The following is a 24,382-nucleotide window of genomic DNA, read 5'->3' as shown; positions in this document are numbered from 1 at the left end:
GAAGGTGAGTGGCTTGGAGAGGAACCTCCAGGCAGCTCACCACCACCTTCCGAAGGTGCTGCTAACCACAAGGTATGAACAAGACATGAAGCTTATTGGGATTGATCTCAAATTAGATGGTTAATACTCCACTGATGTGGAGATGCCGGCGTTGGACTGGGATGGGCCCAGTAAAAATTCTTACAACACCAGGTTAAAGTCCAGGTGATGAAGGAGTTACGCTCCGAAAGCTAGTGATTCCAAACAAACCTGTTGGACTTTAACCTGGTGTTGTAAGACTTCTTACACTACTCTGCTGGGCAGCAAGGTCTACAGATGGTGGGCCATGGGATTGTTTTATTTATGGAGAGCAGGAGGATCCAAAGATTTCAATTCATTGGAAACTAACCCTGTTAAGAGTACTTTTGCAGTCCAAAGTACAGAACAAAAATGATTATTTGCATTGTTTAAATCATGCTTTCTATGCAGATGGAGAATGGGGTTTCAGTGCCACTGTTGATTGCAGCTGGTGGGGGTGGAAAAGCATATTTGGAGGACCCAGATGCCACTATGGATGATCTGATGGTGGAGCAATATGAAAATGACACATCAGTGCCTGGATTCAATGGCCAAATCGGGGCAGCAGGTTAGTGAGTGAAAAGATAACGTGTAATCTTCTTTTACCAGAATTCCCAGTGGAACAGGATGAAAACTGACATGGTTACAGAAACCAAAGGAGTCATTGTAGTCTCTTGTATAGATATGCTCCATTATATCTATTGTGATATGCCTTCCAAAGCCTTGGAGAGAAGGCTCAAATTTGCTTTTTGTAGCTTTCGATGTATCACTGATAAAACCAGCAATTGTTGCCCATCCTTAATTGCCATTAGAAGGTGGTGGTGAGTCGCCATCTTGAACTGATACAGTACATCTGGTTAAGGAGAGAATTTCAGGATTTTGAACCAATCACAGAGCAAACGGTGATATAGTTCCAAGTCAGGATGACATGTGGCTTGGAGGGGAACTTGCAGGCAGCGGTGTTCCCATGTGTCAGCTGCCCTTGTCCTTCTAGGTGGTAGACGTCACAGGTTTGGAAGGTGCTGTCAAACGAGGCTTGGTGAATTAGTCTGAATGGTTTGAGTATATCGGTCCAATAGGTTTTCAATTGAAGGGCAGTGACCTTCAACTGGCCTCAGACAGTTCTTGATGGTTGTTCTCTGATCCACCTCGGGAGACATACCCCTGGGGTACTGAAATGACAGATGTGAGTGACTAGCAAGGACGCGTTTATTGTCCATCCCAAGAAAACTGGCTTGAAAATTTCCAATCTGAGATGCATATTATGGGCTACAGATCCAAGGTGGTGGATGGAGTCAAGATGAAGATCAGTCATGATCTAACATCCACAAACATTCACTCCCTCCACCACCGATGCACACCACCGCCGATGCACAATGTGTACCATATACAAGATGCGCTGCAGGAATTCACCAAATCGCCTCAGACAGCACCTTCCAAACCCACGGCCATTACCAGCTAGAATGGCAAGAACAACAGATACCTGGGAACACCACCACCTGGCAGTTCCTCTGCAAGCCACTCACCATCTTGACTTTGAATAATATCGCCGTTCCTTCACTGTCTCTGGGTCAAAAGCCTGAACTCCCTCCCTAGCAGCACCGTGGGTGTACCTACACCACATGGACTGCTGCAGTTCAAGAAGGCAGCTCACCACCACCTTCTGAAGGGCAATTAGGGATGGCAATAAATGCTGGGGTCCTTCCAGGTGCCAAGTGGAGACCTGTCCGGGATCCCACAGACATCAGTGCACAGATGCATCTGTGCGGTCACAGAGGCCCCATGTGCCCGGTCAGCACAATATATCAGCTCCATTGTGGACCATGCCCAACAGGATGCCCAGGCAGCGGTGTTCACCGCCATCACCGGGATGCCCCAGGTCTAGGGGGCGATTGACGGGATTCATGTCCCCCCATGAGCACCGGCCCATGGTGGGCCAGTTCTCGCAAACCAAAACGGGTTCCACTCGATGAACATGCAGCTGGTGTGTGACCATGAGCTGCACATCAAGCACATCTGTGCCTGATACCCGGGCAGTGTGCACAACGCCATCATCCTGGCACACTCGACGGTTCCTCTCACCTTCAAGGCACACACCGGGTGAGGGGTTATCCGCTGCGATCGTGGTTGATGACACCTACCCGGAGGAGGCCACAGACTGACATGGAGACCCACCACAACAACGCCCATGCCATGATCAGGGGAATGCTCGAGCAGTGCTTCTTGGAGGTGCCTATACCACTCTGAGAGGACCTTCCAGTATAGCGTTAGGAGTGTCTCCCACATCATGGTGGCCTGTTGTGTCCTCTACAACATTGCGCAGCAGAGGGGTGAAGTGCTGGAGGAGGGGGGATAAACGCCTCCGTGAGGAGGATGCGGAGGAGGGCCAGGATCGGCAGCAATGGGGCCAGGCTGGCACAAGTCGCCGCACAATGTGAGCGCCAAGGATGGCACGCACGGGACGCTCTAATTACCTCCATGTTCACCGACTGGGAGGTCTGGTCGAAGGCACGAACATCCCATCCCACCGCCACACCCTCCCTCTCCGGCTGACCACCACCTCCCATGACCACCTGTCCAACTCACAACCCCCTCCGTGCTTCCTACCTGCCGGTGGGGGCCCTGGGTTGGCAGTAACTCTGGTCCATGGGATGGAGGATGATGACAACCCGCTCTGCGATAAGCTCTGATGCTCTGGATCATTCAACAGAGTCGGAGTCCTGCCCATGCTCGCACTTCCACCCTCCACCTGGGTGATCCCTGCATGCGAGCTGGCCATTCCATCACATGGTCCCACTGAACCCTTGGGGAGGCCGAGGTGGGGACAGGGAGCGGGGGACGGGGTTGGGGCAAGGGGTAGGGCCTGGCATCGGGGCGATATGCAGGGTCTGAACTGGGGGCCCTGACCCGTGACCACCTCCACCATCCGCCTACCTTCACATGCTCCTATCCCCCACCCCACCCACAGCGCCCCACACTTTTGTGCACAAGTGCTTATTTTGAAAATAACATGTGGACGTCACTATAAAGGTTTGTGCCCTCGGGCTGTCCTATGTGCTGCACTCATGCCGACCTAACTGTTGTCTACCTTTCTGGCCTTACAGGCATTAACGCTATGTCTAAGTGGATTGCCATGTAGTACATCATTGCCATATAGTACTGCTGCAAATCCCATCCTGTGACATGAGTCCCCTTTGGTGGCCTTCCTTTGGATAGGCCTGTCAGTTGTTAGGATGTCCCAGGTGGTGTGGTGCCACCCTGTTCTGTCCGCTGCCTATTGGATGCGCCAGGGACAGAAGCGGAGGAGTCCGAGACACTGCTGTTTCAGGACCTACCCTGAGTCACCGGCACGGGCCCCATCACCTCCTCCTCCCTCGGGGTGCCCCGTGAACCCCAGGCTACTCCATGGGACAAGGGTGAGAGCGGTGCTAACCCCTGAGGCTCCCCCACTTAGCGCTGTCAGTCCTGGAGGCCCACTCTCGTCTCGACCAGGGTCTGCATGCTTGCAGCCATGGTGCACAGGGACTGGGCCACCTCCCTCTGGGACTGTGCCACATCACTCAAGTAACAGTGCCACCTATCTCTGGGACTGGCGCAGGTCAGCGAGCCCCCTGGCAATGATGATGACACCCTCATCCATAACCCGTTGTGCCTGGGCCAAGCTCTGGAACGGCTGCAATGTCCACCTGGCCCTGGTACAAAGCAGCCCCAGCCCTGTCCTGTGCCTTGGCCACCGCCTGCACAGAGTGCCCCAGGCCTTGGACATCCTGACCCATGGTCGATGCCTTTGCCCCCAAGGTGTCCACCGCAGACGCCACCGTGTTGTGTTGGTCTGGGTGACACACATTGTCAGCCCCGCCTCCTGCCCCTTGCACGCGATTGGACTCCTCCAACTGCACCTGCAGGCACTGGATGGTTGCTGACTGCTCCTCATGTAGTCCCTGGCTCTGTGTCTGCATCGCCATTATCGATGAGTCCACTTTTCCAAAAACCTGAGACTTGTCGGAACGGCAGCTAGTCCATGGGGTCAGCCCCCTCCGACTGCCCGGCCCCTCGGGGGTTCCTACCTCCGCCTGATGTACCGCAGCACGTGTGTGGTGTGCACCAGATAGTGCCCCAGGAGCCTCTTCACCAAAGTGCCCAAACAAGGTGAGTGTCTCGGGATGATGGAGGGTGTTGAAGACAGCTGTGACGGGAAGTCAGTGTCATCCCTGGGATGTGTCGGGCTGGCGTTTTGGGGCTGGCGTCACTGTCCGTTACCTCCTCATCGCTGGAATCTGCTTAGGGTTGAGGTCGGGGAGGGAGCACGGTGGCGCAGTGGTTAGCATTGCTGCCTCAAAACGCCAAGGTCCAAGGTACGATCCGGGCTCTGGGTCACTGTCCATGTGGAGTTTGCACATTCGCCCCGTGTCTACGTGGGTTTCGCCCCCACAACCCAAAGATGTGCAGGTTTGGTGGATTGGCCACGCTAAATTACCCCTTAATTGGAAAAAATATGAATTGGTTACTCAAAATTTATTCTTAAAAAAAGTGTTGAGGTCGGGGACACCATAAGGATCCGCCTCACCGACAGGTGATCCTGCAAGACACAAAATGTGACTCATGATTTGATCGCGGGTGTGGGGGTGATGAGGTGGTGGTGTGGGTGGGATGGAGGTTGTGCCACGCATGCCATGGGAAACCACACCGCAGCGGGGTCTCATTTGGTTGCCTGATGCCGACCTCCACTTTGGTGACTGTCCACTTTCTGGGACCACCGACAGGTCCAGTGCCTGCCACTCAGTGGCCGTGAGGGGCCACAGCCCCGCGGTTCTCCGCCAGTCTTTCTCTCTCTCTCCATTTATGCGCCACCTCCTCCCGGGTGGAGAGACAGAATGTGTACAGTCGGACGTGGGCAGCACAAGGGGTGGGCAGCTGTTGGCCTTCGTGGCCAGAGCGCACGGCCATGGCGATCAGTATAGATACTGGCATGAAGTGCAGGTTAGGGTGCAAACACACTGCTGGCGGGTGGGGTACGGTCACACTCCAGGTTTAGGGGGGGTGGGTTTGACAGGTGTTTGGGAAGGGTGTTGGTGCCAGGGGCACAGTGACTCACTTTGCCCGTCCTGAGGAGATCGTGCAGCTTCTCTCTGCACTGCTGTCCAGTTCTTGTGGTGGGCTCACGGCCTCTGCCACCTGCCCCCAGAACCAGTGTACGGCGGTGGGTGGCAGCCTCGTTCTCACTCCATGGCATCCAACAGGGTCTCGAGCTCTTCATCAGCAAACTGGGGTGCCATTCTTCTTGCTTCCATCCTGTAGGCTGGAACGTGTGTGTGTGGGGAGTGGAGTGCTGATATGTGGCTGCACCTTGTCAGCCCCTTGAGTGCCAATCCCAACTTCATCGAATCGGACACCGTTTTTCATTGGAATCGACTAGGTTCTATGTGGCGCTGCTGTTAGTACATTAACGGATCAAGAATTGCTCCGGGACCGGCGCAAATTTAGTTGTCATGGAAGTCCACCGATTCAGTTCCTGTATCAACACTTAGTTTCTGAAACGGGAATCCTGCCATGGGTTTATCTGTCATAGATATATCTGCAAGTTGGACATATTCCAGGACAGGAATTCACTGGATGTGATTATCCGTTGACCGACACCGGGATCGGGAAATGCGATTGGGCGGAGAATAGGTTCCGATGCCAAAATCACGGCGGGCATCAATTAGATGCCAAATCGTAATTCTCCATCACCTCGACAGTGGTGTCAATGCATACCGGAATGTACAAACAGTAAACACTATTTGCATATCATTAGACCTTCAATTCTCCTCCGCCGGTGGGCTGAGTCCCCGATGGAGCGATTCACCTGTGTAAAAATCGTGAAACCGGCATCATGGCTGACGAGGGCGAGAGAGAGGAGGTAGGACACGGAGAGATGCGACTGTGGGCTGCCGGGCCAGACACTGGCTGGGCTGGTTGGAGTGGGGGGTGGGGAGGGGGTGGGGGCGGTGGGCCCTGCCAGGGCCGGGGGAGGGGGTTGTGATGGGATGGTAACAAGCCGAGTGGCTGGGGTGACACCCCACGGCACTGGAGCGGAGTCCAGTCATGGACTGCTGTTACCGTGGCCTGCAAGGCAGCCATCATGCTGCGCACCCCACTTACCACACACGTTGGCCTCTGGCTCTGCACAGTGACACCGGCTGTGAGGCGCCCTCACTCCCCCCGCCACACTCCCCCCGCCCCCACTCAACCCGGCCGCCACCCGCCGGGGGGCCACCCAGGGAAACGGACACAGTAGCCCCTACAGGAGCGTACTGCGGCAAGGGCAGTGTCAGTCAACTGTACCCCTGGCATCAGGGACAGGTGCCAAGGCTAGGACCCCAAGGTGCCAGCCTCCGACGGGGCCAGGGTTGTGAGGATGTGTGTGGGGTGGGGGGGAAAAAAAGGAACAGAGCCTGCAGTGCCAACTGGGGCCACCATGTAGCTCAGGCAGAGGGTTGATGTCCGAGCTCTGCTCTCATCGCTGCTCTGCTCACGGGAGGGGGGGGGGCTCCGTCTGTGGCATTGGCTAGGTGCGGGAGTTGCCAGATGGACCCGCCCCATTACCAGAAGGTCCTGCAAGATACAAGACAAGACGTATGTGATGTGCCATCAAATAACACAAGACGAGTAGTGAACAAAACTGTGGCTTTAATAAACTAAACAGAAAGCCTCCTGGCCACTGATCCCGAACTGGGGCAGGGCCAGAGGTCAGCCACCTTTATATCGAGCCCGAGGGGAGGCGGAGCCATCAGGCAGTGGTTTACCACAATACATGTAGTACAGTAACAGTTTACCACAATACATATAATACACTAACAGTGGTTTACCGCATTCACCCCCTGTTAAAAAAAGGAGTCCAGCGGGGGTGAAGTGGACTTAAATGTCGAGTCTGTTGGGGGCTTTGACCTTCCGCCGTGATCGCCTCAGTCCCGGCTGTGGTGTGGGCACCAGTGTCGAGACCTGCACGTCCGGGAGCGTGTTGTCTTCTTCTTCACCCAGTACTTGAGTCGGTGGAGGTGGGGGTGATGTAGGGGCAGGGGTGGTGGTGATGGTCGCCGGTGGGCCTGCGGGTGCCAAATCTTGAAGTAGCCGGGTAGTGGTGGAGGGAGACGGTGTAGGGTCGGGGGTGGTGGTGATGGTCGCTGGGGAACCTGCAGGTGCAAAATCCTGGAGGGAGACTGTGTCCTGCCGCCCGTCATGATGTGCCATGTAGGCATATTGTGGGTTGGCATGGAGGAGCAGGCCCTTCTCGACGAGGGGATCTGATTTCTGACTCCTCGCATGCTTCCGGAGGAGGACTGGCCCTGGGACTGTCAGCCAGACGGGAGCGAGACCCCGGAGGTGGACTTCCTGGGGAAGGCAAACATACATTCGTGAGGAGTCTCATTGGTGGCGGTACACAGGAGCGACCGGATGGAGTGGTGCGCATCGGGGAGGACCTCCTGCCAGCGGGAGACTGGGAGACATCTAGACCGTAGGGCTAGAAGGATGGCCTTCCAGAGCGTTGCGTTCTCCCTCTCCACCTGTCCGTTTCCCAGGGAGTTGTAGCTGGTCGTCCTGCTTGAGGCGATGCCCTTGCTAAGCAGAAACTGACGCAACTCGTCGCTCATGAAGGAGGAACCCCGATCGCTATGGATGTAGGTGGGGAACCCGAACAAGGTGACGAGACTGTGCAGGGCCTTGATGACGGTGGCAGTGGTCATGTCAGGGCATGGGATAGCAAAAGGGAATCTTGAGTATTCGTCAACAACGTTGAGGATGTACACGTTGCGGTCAATGGAGGGGAGGGGCCCTTTGAAGTCGATGCTGAGGCGCTCAAAGGGGTGGGAGGCCTTTACCAGGTGTGCTCTGTCCGGCCGATAGAAGTGCGGTTTGCACTCCGCGCGGACCTGGCAGTCCCTGGTCATGGTCCTGACCTCCTCGATGGAGTAAGGCAGGTTGCGAGCCTTGATAAAATGAAAAATAAACGGGTGACAGAGGTCATTGTGGAGGGCCCGAAGTCGGTCTACTTGTGCGCTGGCACATGTACCGCGGGACAGGGCACCTGGGGGCTCATTGAGCTTCCCTGGTCGGTACAAGATATTGTAGTTGTAGGTGGAGAGCTCGATCCTCCACCTCAGAATCTTGTCGTTCTTGATTTGCCCCACTGTGTATTATTAAACATGAAGGCAACCGACCCTTTGGCAGTGAAGAGAGTGAATCGCCTGCCGGCCAGGTAATGCCTCCAATGTCGCACAGCTTCTACAATGGCTTGGGCTTCCGTTTCGACGGAGGAGTGTCGAATTTCGGAGGCATGGAGGGTACGGGAGAAGAAAGCCCCGGGCCTGCCCGCCTGTTTGAGGGTAGCGGCCAGGGCAAAAAGTCCGATGCATTGCTCTCGACCTGGAACGGAATGGACTCGTCCACAGCGTGCATCGCGGCTTTGGCAACATCTGCCTTGATGCGGTTGAAGGCCAGGCGGGCTTCAGCCGTCAGGGGAAAAATGGTGGATTTAATGACTGGACGGGCCTTGTCCGCATAATTGGGACCCACTGGGCATAATAAGAGAAGGACCCCAGGCATCTCTTCAGGGCCTTGGGGCAGTGGGGGAGGGGAAGTTCCAGGAGGGGGCGGTAGCGGTTGGGGTCACGCCCTAGGACTCTGTTTTCCACAACGTAGCCAAGGATGGCTAGTCGGGTTGTGCGGAAAATGCATTTCTCCTTATTGTATGTGAGGTTAAGGAGCTTAGCGGTGTGGAGGAAATGCCGGAGGTTTGCGTCATGGTCCTGCTGGTCATGGCCGCAGATGGTGACATTATCTAGGTACGGGAACGTGGCCCGAGACCCGTAATGGTCAACCATTTGGCCCATTTCTCACTGGAAGACCGAGACCCCATTGGTGACACCGAAGGGAACCATGAGGATGTGGTAGAGGCGGCCATCTGTCTCAAAGGCAGTGTATTGGCGGTCCTCCGGGCGGATTGGGAGCTGGTGGTACGCGGACTTCAAGTCAACTGTGGAGAAGACTCGATACTGCGCAATCTGGTTGACCATGTCAGATATGCGGGGAGGGGGCACACATCGAGCTGCATGTACCGGTTGATCGTCTGACTGTAGTCGATGACCATCCGGTGCTTCTCCCCAGTCTTGACGACCACCACTTGGCCTCTCCAGGGGCTGTTGCTAGCCTCAATGATCTCCTCTCGTAGGAGTCGCTGGACCTCCGACCTGATAAATGTCCTGTCCCGGGCACTGTATCGTCTGCTCCTAGTGGCGACAGGCTTACAGTCCGGGGTGAGGTTAGCGAAGAGCGAGGGTGGGGCGACTTTAAGGGTCGCGAGGCTACAGACGGTGAGGGGGGGGGGCAGGGGTCCACCAAACTTTAAGGTAAGGCTTTGGAGGTGACAGCCTCCTTTTGTAATATGGCAGCGCAGAGATGGGGGAGGACGTAGAGCTTAAAGTTAGTGTACTCTACACCTTGTACCGAAAGGGTCACGACACAGTACCCCCGGATTTCTACGGAATGTGATCCTGAAGCCAGGGAGATTTTCTGGGTCGCGGGTAAAATTGGAAGGGAACAGCGCCTTACCGTATCTGGGTGGATAAAGCTGTCTGTGCTCCCGGAGTCGAAGAGGCAGGCCGTCTCGTGCCCGTTGATCCGGACGGTCATCGTGGATTTCGTGAGATGATGATGTCGAGACTGGTTGAGTGTGATGGAGGCGAGCTTCGGAAGGTGGTGGGTGGGCCGGTCGGAGGTAGCGGTGGCCAGCATACGACCGGGTGAGCATGGATCCCGGGAGGCGGTGGAGTGGTTCCAAAATGGCGGCCCCCATGGGTCGCGCATGGCAGGTGGCATCGAAGGTGGCATCAAAGATGGCGGCCCCCATGGGACGCGCATGGCGGGTGGAATCAAAGATGGCAGCGAAGATGGCGGTCCCCACGGGTCGCACATGACGGGTGGCAGCGAAGTTGGCGGCGCCCACGGGTCGCACATGGCGGGAGGCGCGGCAGATGGGGGCGGTCCCGACAGACAACAGGCAGCGCTGCTGGGCCTAGGAACTTTAGGGACAGGTCGAGCCTGGCAGACTTTGGCGAAGTGGCCCTTCCTCCCACACCCGTTGCAAATCGTGTTCCGTGCAGGGCAGTGTTGTCTGGGGTGCTTACCTTGGCCGCAAAAGTAGCATTTCGGGCTGACGGCGTTGCTGGGCTGCTGCGCGGCACAGTCTTGCACACGCTCGAGTCAGGTGATGGCGGCACCCACGACGTCCACGAGGGTGCCGCGTGGTCGGAGGTGTAGGCATCCATGTTCTGGAAAGCCACTTCCAGTGAGTTTGAGAGTTGCACTGTCTCTGGGAGGCCGAGTGTACCCCCTTCTAGCAAGCGCTGGTGAATGTAATTGGATTTAATGCCCGCGACATAGGTGTCCCTGATCAGCAGCTCCGTGTGTTGGACAGCCGATACTGCCTGGCAAGCACAGTTCCGGCTGAGTACCCGCAAGGCACGCAGGAATTCGGCTTGTGATTCTCCGGGGCGTTGTCGTCTCGTGGCAAGGAGGTGCCTGGCATACACCTCGTTTACTGCCTTTACGTACTGTCCCTTCAGCAGCATTATCGCCTCCGTATACGATGGGGCGTCTCTGATAAGAAAGAAAACTTGCGGGCTCACCCGTGCGTTGAGTATTTGAAGCTTTTGGAGGTCAGTGACATCGTCGGTGGAGGATCCGAGGTAAGCTTCGAAGCAGCTTAGCCAGTGCTTGAATGTCGCAGTGGCGTCGGCTGCTTGTGGGTCCAGCTCCAAGTGATCAGGCTTGAGTGATGAATTAATCTTAGAAGTTTAGCTTATTAAATTGATGTGCCATCAATTAACACAAGACGAGTAGTGAACGAAACTGTGGCTTTAATAAGCTAAACGGAAAGCCTTCTGGCCACTGATCCCGAACTGGGGCAGGACCGGAGGTCTGCCACCTTTATGCCGGGCCCGAGGGGAAGCAAAGCCATCAGGCAGTGGTTTACCACAATACATGTAGTACAGTAACAGTTTACCACAATACATATAATATGGGCAGCACGGTAGCATTGTGGATAGCACAATTGCTTCACAGCTCCAGGGTCCCAGGTTCGATTCTGGCTTGGGTCACTGTCTGTGTGGAGTCTGCACGTTCTCCCCGTGTGTGCGTGGGTTTCCTCCGGTTGCCTCCCACAGTCCAAATATGTGCAGGTTAGGTGGTCTGGCCATGATAAATTGCCCTTAGTGTCCAAAATTGCCCTTAATGTTGGGTGAGGTTACTGGGTTATGGGGATAGGGTGGAGGTGTTGACCTTGGGTAGGGTGCTCTTTCCAAGAGCTGGTGCAGACTCGATGGGCCGAATGGCCTCCTTCTGCACTGTAAATTCTATGATAATCTATGATAATACGCTAACACTGGTTTACCACAGTATTATTAGACCGTGTGCCGGGGGTGGTGGGGGTCATCGTGTGGTTGACGGTGGGAGGTGGTGAGGGTGGGGGTGATGTAGGATGGGGGTGGTGTCATGGGGAACTGCAACTCAGCGGGGTTTCACTTCCTCAGTTGACGCCAACCTCCACCCCGGCCACTGCCTTTTCTTTGGGCCCGCCGACCAGATCCAGGGCCCGCTGCACAGCCACATTGAGGTGCCACAGGTCCAGCCATCAGCCTCCCATCTTCTCCCACTCCCAGCGGTTGTGCACAGCCTTCTCCTGGGGATGGGAAAAGAAAGCGACAGTGTTAGACAGTCTGACACATGCAGCCCAGATGGTCGGTAGCTGGTGGCTTCAGTGGCCAGGAAACCCGGCCATGCGGTTTGCCCGCCATCTGCATTTGGGGTGGGGGGTTAGGTTACGGGTGTGTGCGGCAGGGGGTTGTACTTAGGAGTTCGTGCAGTTTTTTGCGGCCCTGCTGGCCAGTCTGGACGACAGCGCTGACTGTCTCTGCCACCAGCGTCCAGGCATGGCAAACTGCGGCGACTGGCAGCCTCCTTCCCTGGCCGGGGTATAGGTTCAGGCTCCGCTCCTCCATTGTGTTCTGTGTCCGCGAACCTTGGTGCCATGCGTCTTGCGGCCATCTTGTTGGCTGGGATGGTGTGTGCGGGGAGTTAAGTGTGTAAATGCGGCTGCAGCTTGTCAGCCTCCTGAGTGTCAATCGAAAAACCGGTGAATCCGGCACCGTTTCTCATTAGAATCGATTGTGTTCCAAGTGGCGCCGGTGCTAGCCTCTTACCACTAGCGGAATCGGTCCAGGTGTGGCACCAGTCTTGCTGGAGTGAAAGACCATGAATTCTGCGTCAGCATCAACACTTAGTCCCAGAAAAGGAGAATCCCGCCCCATGTCGTTGGGTTGGGAGGCGACTATTCAACTACTGAGATTCCGTGTCATATCTGAATTAAGAGGAAGAAGATAAGCTTGACTGAGGTAGATAAATTAGACAAAGACTGCTTATAAAATAGTCCAAACCTCTTGAGTCTAATTCAATTGGTTGTCACCTCTGACCTGCAGGTGGAGGCGGTGGTTGGAATGACATCACCAAGTATCCTTGGGCAGGAAAGTCTCTCATGGAAGGTGCTCATGGGGGCAGTGCGTGTCCCCAAGCTCTGAAGAAGCTGAAGTGGGCAACGCATGGCGGCTTTGGAGGGGGTGGTGGGGCTTGCACGTCAGGAGGAGGAGGTGGTGGATACAGAGGTATGTCCTGGCAAAATGTATTGTATAACAAAGCATGTGCTGGAAATCTGAAATAAAAACAGAAAACGCTCAGCAGATCAGGCAACGTCTGTGGAGAGAGAAACAGAGTTAACACTTCAGGTCGGTGGCCATTTGTCAGAGCTGTTCTGTCCTACTTGTATTGATGAATCATTCAGATGTTATTGAATTGTACATTAAGACAGAGGGACCAATAGCATTTTACCATTTCTAGTCGCTTTCAAACTTTGAGGTGCAGTATTCCTCCTTTGGAAAGTTACAAAAGAAAGGGCAGCACGGTGGCGCAGTGGGATAGCCCTGCTGCCTCACAGCGCTGAGGTCCCAGGTTCGATTCTGGGTCACTGTCCGTGTGGCGTTTGTACATTCTCCCCGTGTTTGCGTGGGTTTCACCCCCACAACCCAAAGATGTGCAGGCTAGGTGGATTGGCCACGCTAATTTGCCCCTTAATTGGAAAAAATGAATTGGGTACTCTAAATTTTTTTTTTTTTTAAGTTACAAAAGAAATGATATTGGCTGACCCCATCCCAAAATCCCCAATTTACTCTTGCAAAGCACGGTAGCACAGTGGTTAGCACATTTGGTTCACAGCTCCGGGGTTCCAGGTTTGATTCCCGGCTTGGGTCACTGTCTGTGGGGAGTCTGCACATTCTCCCCATGTGTGCGTGGGTTTCCTCCGGGTGCTCCGGTTTCCTCCCACAGTCCAAAGATGTGTAAGTTAGGTGGATTGGCCATGCTAAATTTCCCTTTGTGCCAAAAAAAAGGTTAGGGTGGGTTACGAGGATAAGGTGGAGGTGTGGGGATAGGGTTGAGGTAGGGGTTCAGGTGGGGTGCTCTTTCCAGGGGCCGGTGCAGACTCGAATGGCTGAATGGCCTCCTTCTGCACTGTAAATTCTATGAAAGCTGACAGCCATTTTCGGCAGCCCCGATGATCGTACTGAATGGGAGTGTCTGCGACTGGCTAAAGAGCAAGGTTGACAATCCCCTAAAGTCTCAGATGGCCCTGCTTCAGAGTAGCTGCTCTGATTTAGAGCAAAAAATTGTTCTGATTTGAGGAAGATTTGCATAACTGGCCATTTGGTTTCATTCTGGCTCTGAAACGTTAAAATCCTCCTGCCTGTTTGTCATTTTTAAAGGGTTAGTTTTGCTGCAGCTGGCTTTCCCTATCCATGTGTTGGTAAACAAATGCTTGCAAAAGCTGTGATGTTGTTGAAAACCTTAAAGTTAGAAGTCAGAAGGTACTTACAATAACCCCAGGGTCCTAGAATCATAGAATTCCGACAGTACAGAATGCCATTCGGCCCATCGAATTTGCACCAACCCTCTGAAAGAGCATCCTACCGAGGCCCACTCCCCCGCCATATCCCCATACCCCACCTAACCTGCACATCTTTGGACAGTGGGAGGAAACCTGAGCACCCGGAGGAAATCCAGGCAGACACTGGAAGAAAGTGCAAATTCCACACAGACAGTCCCCAAGGCCCGAATTGAACCTGGATCTCTGGTGCTATGAGGCAGCTGTGCTAACCACTGTGCCCACCATGCCAAGCTAAATTCTAAAGTCCTCAGGATGGCCCAAAAGGTTTCAAAACCAACTGAAGTGCAGACATCTTTGTCATGTAGGAAACGAGGCAGCCAATGTACGCACAGCAAGTTGCCACATATAGCAATGAGCTAATGAGCTGATAGTCTTTGTGACACCAGGGAGAACTCCCCGTCCTTCCTTGAAACAATGCCACAGGGTCGTTCCCATTCATCTGAGAGGCCAAGCGGAATCTCAGTTTAATATTTCACCTGGAAAGTGGCACCTTCAACTCACTCAGCCGAGAAACTGTGTTTAAGTCCTTGGGAGTGGAAATTTGAACACCCTGGCCCAGAAGCGAGAATATTACCACTGAGCCAAGGCTGAACACCTTGTAAACAACACTTTTAATGGAAAATGTAGCTAAGCAACAGTATAATGTATAAGTATGAGACTCTCCTGTTTTCAGGTGGAGATGCATCTTTAACTGATGGGATCACAGCGGATGGCTATGACGGAATTTCGTTTGTCAATCAGGCTGGAGAGATCTATCTGCACCCATTAGCAGGTAAAGAGAAATGATGGGCAGCCAATCTGGTGCTTAGATATTACCATTCTTCAGTAAAGCCTTCTCAAAAATGATTTACTCTCATTTAGTCGATGAGGTGGTGGAGACGGTGATGTAGTGGTAATGTCATTGAACTCATAATCTAGACGCCCAGGCTCATGCTCTGGAATATAGGTTCAAAACCCACCCAGGCATTGGACTTAAAAGCTAGTGTCAGTAATGGTAACAGTGAAATGATTGTTGCTCAAGCCCAGCTGCTCACTGATGCCCTTACCTGGTCTGGCCTACATGTGACTCCAGATCTACAGAAACGTGGTTGACTCTTAGCTGCCCTCTGAAATGGTCTAGCAAACCACTCATTTCAAGGGCAATTTGGGATGGGCAACAAATGGTAGCCTTGCCAGCGATGCCCACATTCAATGAAAGAATGGTCCAAGGGCCAGTCAGGTAGGCCTCATTGTGAAAGACAGGGGTTTGGTTTCAGTTTATAGGGTGGGGGGGAGGAATTATCTTGCCTTGTGATGGTCATTTATTGGGCACAGGATGCCTGAGCAAGAGGGACCACCCCCTCAGATTGCCAAAGAACACCTGGTGACCTGCTGTGTGACCCCAGCCATTGCTAGGAGTTCCTTAATTGACCCGTTTAGGGCTAAATTGGCTTCTAGGTGGGTAGCTGCTCCTGACCCTCTCTGACTTAATTGGAGAGAAATCAGGAATTGATGGTTTCTCCAGCCCACTTTCCAGCCCCATCTTCCATCTGCCCCACCCTGCAGCCTGCTCCTGGGGAAGGGCATTAGATTTTACTGTTTGGATCAGTTATCAGAGTAGAGGACGAAGAAAATATATCTGATATTCCAGAGAAACTAACAATGATTCAGGGACTTGACCTTTCTAAAATACCATAAGCAAGAACATAGTCTTAGAAAAAATAATGAGATTAAAGACACAAAAGAACCTTCTAATCCCAACAGCCAATCTCTATGGGAACAGGCCATGTTTTGGAATGGTCCAAACAGAAATGCAAACTAAATTTTCCTTTCCTTCAAATCAACCTCTTTGATTCTGTGATCAATAATTTATATCTGTTATTCAGGTATGTGTAGACCTCCTGGCTCTATTATAAGATTAGAAATGAGTCATTCCTGGAAGTTTTCTCACTTCCAACTACGATTTTGTGAAATTAACACAGATTACATTTAAGTAAATAACCCAGGCTGGTTTGATTCACACACAATTTAGGGTTGTCTCCTAGGTTCTTAATCATTTTTTTCCATTTATCTTCCATTTACCACTTTAATCTCCAACCTAAAAGCTATCTTCTTACAAATAAAAGTTGTAATACCTCCAATACGCATGCATTATGGAATCAGATATTCACAATGAATAGTGGCAGTGTAAAGGATAAAGTGCAAAGTGATTGAGATAGAGGACAGTCATGGAGATGGTATTGTTCTGTTCAGCAATGATCGGGTGTTCCAAAGGTTGTGATGCATGCTAATGGTAGGAATGGTATGTCAGGTTGAAGTGAATTTTAAAAATCTGAAGAAAATACTTGAGACAATACAACAGCAAAGTGCTTTGGGTAAGAAAATTGGGACAGGAAGGGACAGAGCACTTAATGACAACAGTGCATCAGCGAATGAGGTCCATGCAAAGAATATTGGTTAAAAATATAAAATTAAAGGCCTTTGTTTATCTGAATGTGCAAAACATTCACAATATGATATATGAATGAGTGGCACAAATAGGGATAAATGGCTTAGATCCAATCACCATTACGGAGATATGGTTACAAGGCGACCAAGGATGTGAAATAAGTATCCCAGAGCACACACAATTCCGAAGACAGACAGAATAGAAAAAGAGGAGTAGCCTTGATGATAAAGGATGTATTAAAGGACTGTAGTGAGAACAGATCTTGGCCCAGGAGATCAGTGTGGGAGATTAGGAATAACAAGTCAGAAAAAGCTGGTGGGAGTAGTTTATAGGCCTTTTACCACAGTAATACCATTGGAGTGTTAAACAAGAAGTAATTGGAGTTTGTAACAGAGGAAATGCAATAATTGTGGGGAATGTTAATCTTCATATTGATTGGGCCAATCAGATTGGCAAAGATGGTCTGGAAAATGAGTTTGTCGGAAGCTTTTGTGGCAATTTGTTGGAAGATTTTTTCGCAGTTGCCTGGAACAATACCTTAGGAACCAATCAGGGATAAAACTTTTTTTAAATTTTCATTGTGTAATGAGGCAGGATTAATTAGTAACCTCAGAGTTAAAGATCCATTGAGAAAAAGTAATTTTTATTCCATACTGAGTTTGAAAGCATCACACTATAGTCCCCAAAATAATCTTAAACTCAGGCAAAGCCAATTGCGTAGGTATGAGAAGAGAACTGGCTAATTTTGATTGGAATTGGACTAAAAACTTTGGCAATGAATAAAGAATTTGGCAGTGGGAAACATTTAAAGAAACAATTTAAAATATTTAACAAAATGCATTCACTAAAAAAACTCAGCACGAAGCATCCATCCCTGACTTACTGAGGAAGTTAAAGATAATGGGTGGGATTCTCCGTAGCCCGGCGCCGAAATCAGGAATGGCGATCGGGCGGAGGATGGCTCCCGACGCCGTAATCGTGGCAGGTGCCAGTGTGACGCCGGTTCGCGATGCTACACCCTCTCCAAATCGGTGTCATCAGCATGCGTGCCGTGCGCAGTCGCAACCCTGTCTGCATATAATTATCGGACCCACCCGTGATGCTCCATCTCCGATGGGCCGAGTTCCCAATGGCGCAAACCACGTGTGGTCCCAGCGGTCGGGAGCCTAACATGCCGGCTGTGGACGATATTTTCTCCATGGCAGTAGGGGAGTGATTGAGTCTGGAGGGGAGGCAGTTCAGAGGCAGCCAAGGAGGTGGGTGAGTGCAGAGGTGGGATGGTTAAAAGACCTGCCTCTGTTTTCTGAAACATCAGCCCAGTTTTATAAAAGGCGCTCCATCCCTCATCTCTCACACCCATGCCACCACATACCTTCATGCCATGAGCTAATATCCCCCCCACAGCCACTCACCCTGTATCTAGTATGGGAAGATCTCAAAAGCCATTTGGAGATGAAAAAAATCTACCAGTCTAAAGAGTTCTCACTCATACAAGCTTGATACAGAAAAACATCTCTTTCATGAAACCCATTAAGAAATATTGGGCTGGATTCTCCGCTGTCAGGATTCTTTCCAAGGCCAGCACATCCTTCCTTAGAAATGGGGCACAATACTGCTCACAATACTCTAAATGGGGTCTAACCAGAGCCTTTCCAAGGCCAGCACATCCTTCCTTAGATACAGGGCCCAAAACTGCTCACAATACTCCAAATGAGGTCTGACCAGAGCTTCATACAGCCTCAAAAGTACATCCCTCATCTTGTATTCTAGCCCCCTCGATATGAATGGTAATATTGCATTTGCTTTCCTAACTGCCAACTGAACCTGCACATTAACCTTATGAGAATCTTTAACTAGTACTCCTAAGTCCCTTTGTGCTTATGATTTCCTAAGCCGTTTCCCATTTAGAAAATAGTCGATGCCTCCATTCTTCCTACCAAAGTGCATAACCTCACACTTTTCCACACTATTCCATCTGCCAGTTCTTTGCCCACTCTCCTAGCCTGTCCAAGTCCTTCTGCAGCCCCCCTGCGTCCTCAATACTACCTGTCCCTCTACTGTTAAAACTGTGAATCATAATGTGAATTCAACCCCCCTCTCCCGGCTAAGATAGGTGATTTTGGCACTTTTGTAACTCAGCCCGGCATTATTAATGAACTCAGCTGTAATAATAGCCCGTGGGAAATGCCATCAATTGAGTTTATTGATTCTGCAGCAGCAGATGGTAATGGCTTTTTCTAAGATACAGGAGGGACTGGATTCAGCAGTTCCCCCAGCCACAGGTTTCTCGGCAGTGCGCCATTCGCTGGCGTTGGGATTCTCGACTCCCGCCGCTTGTCGATGGGATTTCTCATTGAAACCACCCTATGCTGCCAGGATATCCGTGGGTGAGGATGCGGGAACAGAAAATCCCATAATTCTGGCCCAGATGTCCTGTCAATCAATGAATAAAAATGAAATGAAAATCGCTTATTGTCACAAGTAGGCTTCAAATGAAGTTCCTATGAAAAGCCCCTAGTCGCCACATTCCGGCGCCTGTTCGGGGAGGCTGTTACGGGAATTGAACCGTGCTGCTGGCCTGCCTTGGTCTGCTTTAAAAGCCAGCTCTTTAGCCGTGTGCTAAACCAGCCCCTATGTTCTCCAGCAGAGAGTGGTTGTTTTTACTCTGACAGCTGCAGACTGGATATTTTTCATTTCTAAAGGGAGTCAGCCTGACACTGAAACAGGCCTTATCCATCCTTCAAGAGCATTTACACCTCCTCCCTAAATTGGTCATTCCCACGCTGCGAGTTAAGACCTTCGGAACAGCAAAAATGGAGTCTGTTTGAACTCTGCACTGATTTCAAATTGTGCAGCCGAGTTCAGGTTCCCTATTCGAGGTTCTTCACACCCTAGCCCTTTCTCACGCTGCCAAAAATGGGATCTGCCGGAAATACTGGTGGGACTTAACATTGGGGTCCTGACCTCAAGGCCTCCGGAATCAGCCTGACTCCAAACCTCTGCTTCAGTATGAAAGTGCCCTCTCTCCATCACTTCCTGAACTTCAGGCTGCAGCATCAGTAGGGACACTCCTGTTGACCATCCAGGTTTGAGAGCCCGCCCCTCTCCATCATCCTTATTGGACAGCAAGCCTGTCTTCTGGCCATTTAAAGAGAAATCACTGCCATGTGACTGTTTTCGACATTGTGCGCGGTTTGACCCTGATTCCACTCTGAGCCGGGGTCCTGATCCAACAAGTGAAATCTTGCCCTAAGAGTTAAAAGAAAATTGGTAAATGTTTGAAGGGGAAATGTGGTAGTATGTATTAGGGGTCATGTGGGACTGTGAAGCCGTGATGCTATTGGCTGACAGATCCCGGGTCCTGGTTGGCTGTTGACTCCTGGCTCCGCCCTGAAGGCGGAGTATAAGAACCCGGGCTTCTCCCCGCCGCTCCATTCTGTTGCTGAACTGCTGGGGACAAGTCTCGCTCAATAAAACCTCATCGACTTCATCTCTACTCGTTTCTCTCGTAAGTCATTGTGCGCTACAATTTATTGAGCGAGCTTAAAGGACAATGGAGCTCCGGATCGCCCCGGAATGCCTGCGGATCAGCCCCCACGCAGCGAACTCGGCAGCAGTTTGTAAACACTGGCAAGATTGTTTCGAAGGCTACCTCCGAACGGCCCCCGGCCGGATCACAGAAGACCAGAAAATGCAGGTCCTGCATTCCGGGTAAGCCCGGAAATTTACCCTCTCATAGAAGACGCAGAGGATTTTCCGACGGCGCTCGCAGCACTGAAGAGCATTTACATTCGCCCCTTGAACCAGGTCTACGCACGCTACCAACTCGCAACGAGACGGCAAAGTCCCGGAGAATCGTTAGAGGAATTCTATGCCGTGCTGCTAATTTTGGGATGGGGCTGCAGCTGCCCGCCGGTGAACGCGATTGAACACACGGACATGCTAATTCACGATGCGTTTGTGGCAGGTATGAACTCTCCCCAAATCCGCCAATGACTTTTAGAAAAAGAGTCGCTAGGACTCTCAGAGGCACGGGCCATTGCAGCTTCCCTAGATGTGGCCTCGCAAAACGCCCGCGCCTACGGCCCCGACCGCGCGGCAGCCCCTTGGGCTCCGTGGACCCCCGTCGCGACAAACCCCCCCCTCCCTCACAGGCTTGCGCGGTTAAAGCGCCAGATCATCCCGGGGGGGCCCGCTGCTATTTTTGCGGGCAAGCGAAACACCCCCGGCAGCGCTGCCCGGCCCGCGCAGCTATTTGCAAAAGCTGCGGCAAGAAGGGCCATTACGTGGCTGTGTGCCGGTCCCGGGGGGTCGCCGCAATCCCCGGAGAAGAACGAGCCCAGCGCATCCCAAACGCTCCCCAACCCCCCCCCAGCGCCCCATGTGCGACCCGCGGGCGCCGCCATTTTGGGTCCCGGCCACCACGAGGGGGGGATGGGCGCCACCATCTTGTGACTCCCCAGCCACGTGCGATTCATGGGGGTGGCCATTTTTTCCACCCTCGACCACGTGCGATCCATGGGGGTGGCCATTTTGTCCACCCCCGGCCGCGTGCGATTCATTGACGCCGCCATCTTGGATGACAACAAAGGACCCCACCATCGACGGCTCCACGGGGTCCGAAGAAGACGCCGAGACACTACGACCACGACTGGCTTCGGTGACGCTGGATCAATCACGGCCCCGGACGCTCCAGACGACGACAACAACGGTGCTGGTCAACGGACACGAGACATCATGCCTGATCGACTCCGGGAGCACCGAAAGTTTCATTCACCCCGACACGGTAAGACGCTGTTTTCTGACCATCCATCCAAGTACGCAAAAGATTTCCCTAGCTGCAGGATCCCACTTCGTAGAGATCAAAGGGTTCTGCATCGCGAACCTAATGGTGCAAGGAAGGGAGTTTAAAAACTACAGGCTCTACGTCCTTCCCCAACTCTGTGCGCCCACATTACTGGGATTAGATTTCCAGTGTAACCTGCAGAGCCTAACATTTCAATTCGGCGGCCCAATACCCCCACTCACTATCTGCGGCCTCGCAACCCTCAAGGTTGAACCGCCGTCCTTGTTTGCAAACCTCACCCCGGATTGCAAACCCGTCGCCACTAGGAGCAGACGGTACAGCGCCCAGGACCGGATATTTATTCGGTCTGAAGTCCAGCGGTTGCTGAAGGAAGGCATAATCCAGGCCAGCAATAGTCCCTGGAGAGCCCAGGTGGTAGTAGTAAAGACCGGGGAGAAGCAAAGGATGGTCATAGACTATAGCCAGACCATCAACAGGTACACACAGCTAGATGCGTACCCTCTCCCCCGCATATCCGACATGGTAAATCGGATTGCCCAGTATAAGGTTTTCTCCGCCGTGGACTTCAAGTCCGCCTACCACCAGCTCCCCATCCGCCCAGGTGACCGCAAGTACACAGCTTTCGAGGCAGACGGGCGTCTATACCACTTCCTAAGGGTCCCATTTGGTGTCACTAACGGGGTCTCGGTCTTCCAACGGGAGATGGACCGAATGGTTGACCAGCACGGGTTGCAGGCCACGTTCCCGTATCTCGATAACGTAACCATCTGCGGCCACGATCAGCAGGACCACGACGCCAACCTCCAAAAATTCCTCCAGACTGCTAACGCCTTGAACCTCACATACAACGAGGAAAAGTGCGTCTTTAGCACAAACCGGTTGGCCATCCTGGGATACATAGTGCGCAATGGGATAATAGGCCCCGACCCCGAACGCATGCGCCCCCTCATGGAATTTCCCCTCCCCCACTGCTCCAAAGCCCTGAAACGTTGCCTGGGGTTCTTTTCATATTACGCCCAGTGGGTCCCCCAGTATGCAGACAAGGCCCGCCCGCTAATACAGACCACTACCTTCCCCCTGTCGACAGAGGCTCGCCAGGCCTTCAGCCGCATCAAAGCGGATATCGCAAAGCCACGATGCGCGCCATCGACGAGTCCCTCCCCTTCCAGGTCGAGAGCGACGCATCCGACGTAGCTCTGGCGGCCACCCTTAACCAAGCGGGCAGACCCATGGCCTTTTTCTCCCGAACCCTCCACGCCTCAGAAATCCGCCACTCCTCAGTGGAAAAGGAAGCCCAAGCCATAGTGGAAGCTGTGCGACATTGGAGGCATTACCTGGCCGGCAGGAGATTCACTCTCCTCACCGACCAACGATCGGTAGCCTTCATGTTCGATAATGCACAGCGGGGCAAAATTTAAAATGACAAGATCTTAAGGTGGAGGATCGAGCTCTCCACCTTCAACTACGAGATCTTGTACCGTCCCGGAAAGCTGAACGAGCCGTCTGATGCCCTATCCCGCGGCACATGTGCCAACGCACAAATAGACCGTCTCCAAACCCTCCACGAGGACCTCTGCCACCCGGGGGTCACTCGGTTCTACCATTTTATAAAGTCCCGCAACCTCCCCTACTCTGTGGAGGAGGTCCGTACAGTCACCAGGAACTGCCACATCTGCGCGCAGTGCAAACCGCACTTTTTCAGGCCGGATAGAGCGCACCTGATCAAGGCTTCCCGCCCCTTTGAACGCCTCAGTCTGGATTTCAAAGGGCCCCTCCCCGCCACCGACCGCAACACATACTTCCTGAACGTGGTGGACGAGTACTCCCGTTTCCCCTTCGCCATCCCCTGCCCCGACATGACAGCGGCCACAGTCATTAAAGCCCTTGGCACCATATTCACTCTGTTCGGTTGCCCCGCATATATCCATAGCGACAGGGGGTCCTCCTTCATGAGTGACGAGCTGCGCCAGTTCCTGCTCAGCAAGGGCATAGCCTCGAGCAGGACGACCAGCTACAACCCCCGGGGGAACGGCAAGTAGAGAGGGAGAACGGCACGGTCTGGAAGACCGTCCTACTGGCCCTACAGTCCAGGGATCTCCCAGTTTCCCGGTGGCAGGAGGTCCTCCCGGACGCTCCCCACTCCATCCGGTCGCTGCTGTGTACCACCACTAACCAAACGCCTCATGAGCACCTCCTTGTCTTCACCAGGAAGTCCTCCTCCGGAACGTCGCTGCCGACCTGGCTGGCGGCCCCATGACCCATCTTGCTCCGGAAACATGTGCGGGCGCACAAGTCGGACCCGTTGGTCGAGAGGGTTCACCTCCTCCACGCGAACCCGCAGTACCCCGACAGCAGACAAGACACGGTCTCCCTGCGAGACCTGGCGCCCGCCGACAACACGCACACCCCCCCGACACCGATCATCCCCTCCCTGCCACCGGCGCACCCCGCGACCACCCCCTTCCCGGGAGGATCGGTCCTCCTCCCGTGTCCGCCCAGGAGTGAAACAGGAACAAACACCGAAACGCTCCCGGAGACGACAACGCCAGAACAAGCACCTGCACCACCACCGGGGCTGAGGCGATCGACGAGGAAGGCCAGACCGCCCGCTCGACTCGTGGCATCGGCATGACACCAAGAATGTTGTTGGACTGTAACAAAAAAAAATTTTCTCTTACTAATATTGTAAATAGTTTCACAAACTTTGTACATAGCCCAGTGTACGGCGAAAACTGTAATGACATGCCCGAAATTTTCCTCCCAGGACCAGCCTTGTAAACCCCTACCACCATGCGAACCACCACCCCGCCGGGTTCATTTTTAACAAGGGGTGAATGTGGTAGTATGTATTAGGGGTCATGTGGGACTGTGAAGCCGTGATGCTATTGGCTGACAGATCCCGGGTCCTGGTTGGCTGTTGACTCCTGGCTCCGCCCTGAAGGCGGAGTATAAGAACCCGGGCTTCTCCCCGCCGCTCCATTCTGTTGCTGAACTGCTGGGGACAAGTCTCGCTCAATAAAGCCTCATCGACTTCATCTCTACTCGTCTCTCTCGTAAGTCA

At 53.0% G+C, this 24,382-nt stretch overlaps 1 protein-coding gene across 2 annotated transcripts in view; it reads left to right on the top strand.

The window, feature by feature from the left end:
• Positions 1-24,382, top strand: part of ltk (leukocyte receptor tyrosine kinase) — a 381,725-nt gene that overhangs the window by 146,806 nt on the left and 210,537 nt on the right. The window contains exons 7-9 of one of the 2 annotated variants that reach the window (XM_072486157.1): positions 469-625; positions 12,570-12,752; positions 14,760-14,858. In XM_072486157.1, coding sequence (XP_072342258.1) covers positions 469-625; positions 12,570-12,752; positions 14,760-14,858 — 439 coding nt within the window. The remainder of the gene's footprint in view (positions 1-468; positions 626-12,569; positions 12,753-14,759; positions 14,859-24,382) is intronic. The other variant, XM_072486158.1, reaches the window with a different exon arrangement.

The sequence above is a fragment of the Scyliorhinus torazame genome, chromosome 2 (assembly GCF_047496885.1).
Source record: "Scyliorhinus torazame isolate Kashiwa2021f chromosome 2, sScyTor2.1, whole genome shotgun sequence".
NCBI classification, from domain to species: domain Eukaryota; kingdom Metazoa; phylum Chordata; class Chondrichthyes; order Carcharhiniformes; family Scyliorhinidae; genus Scyliorhinus; species Scyliorhinus torazame.
This window is presented reverse-complemented; position numbering and strand designations above follow the sequence as displayed.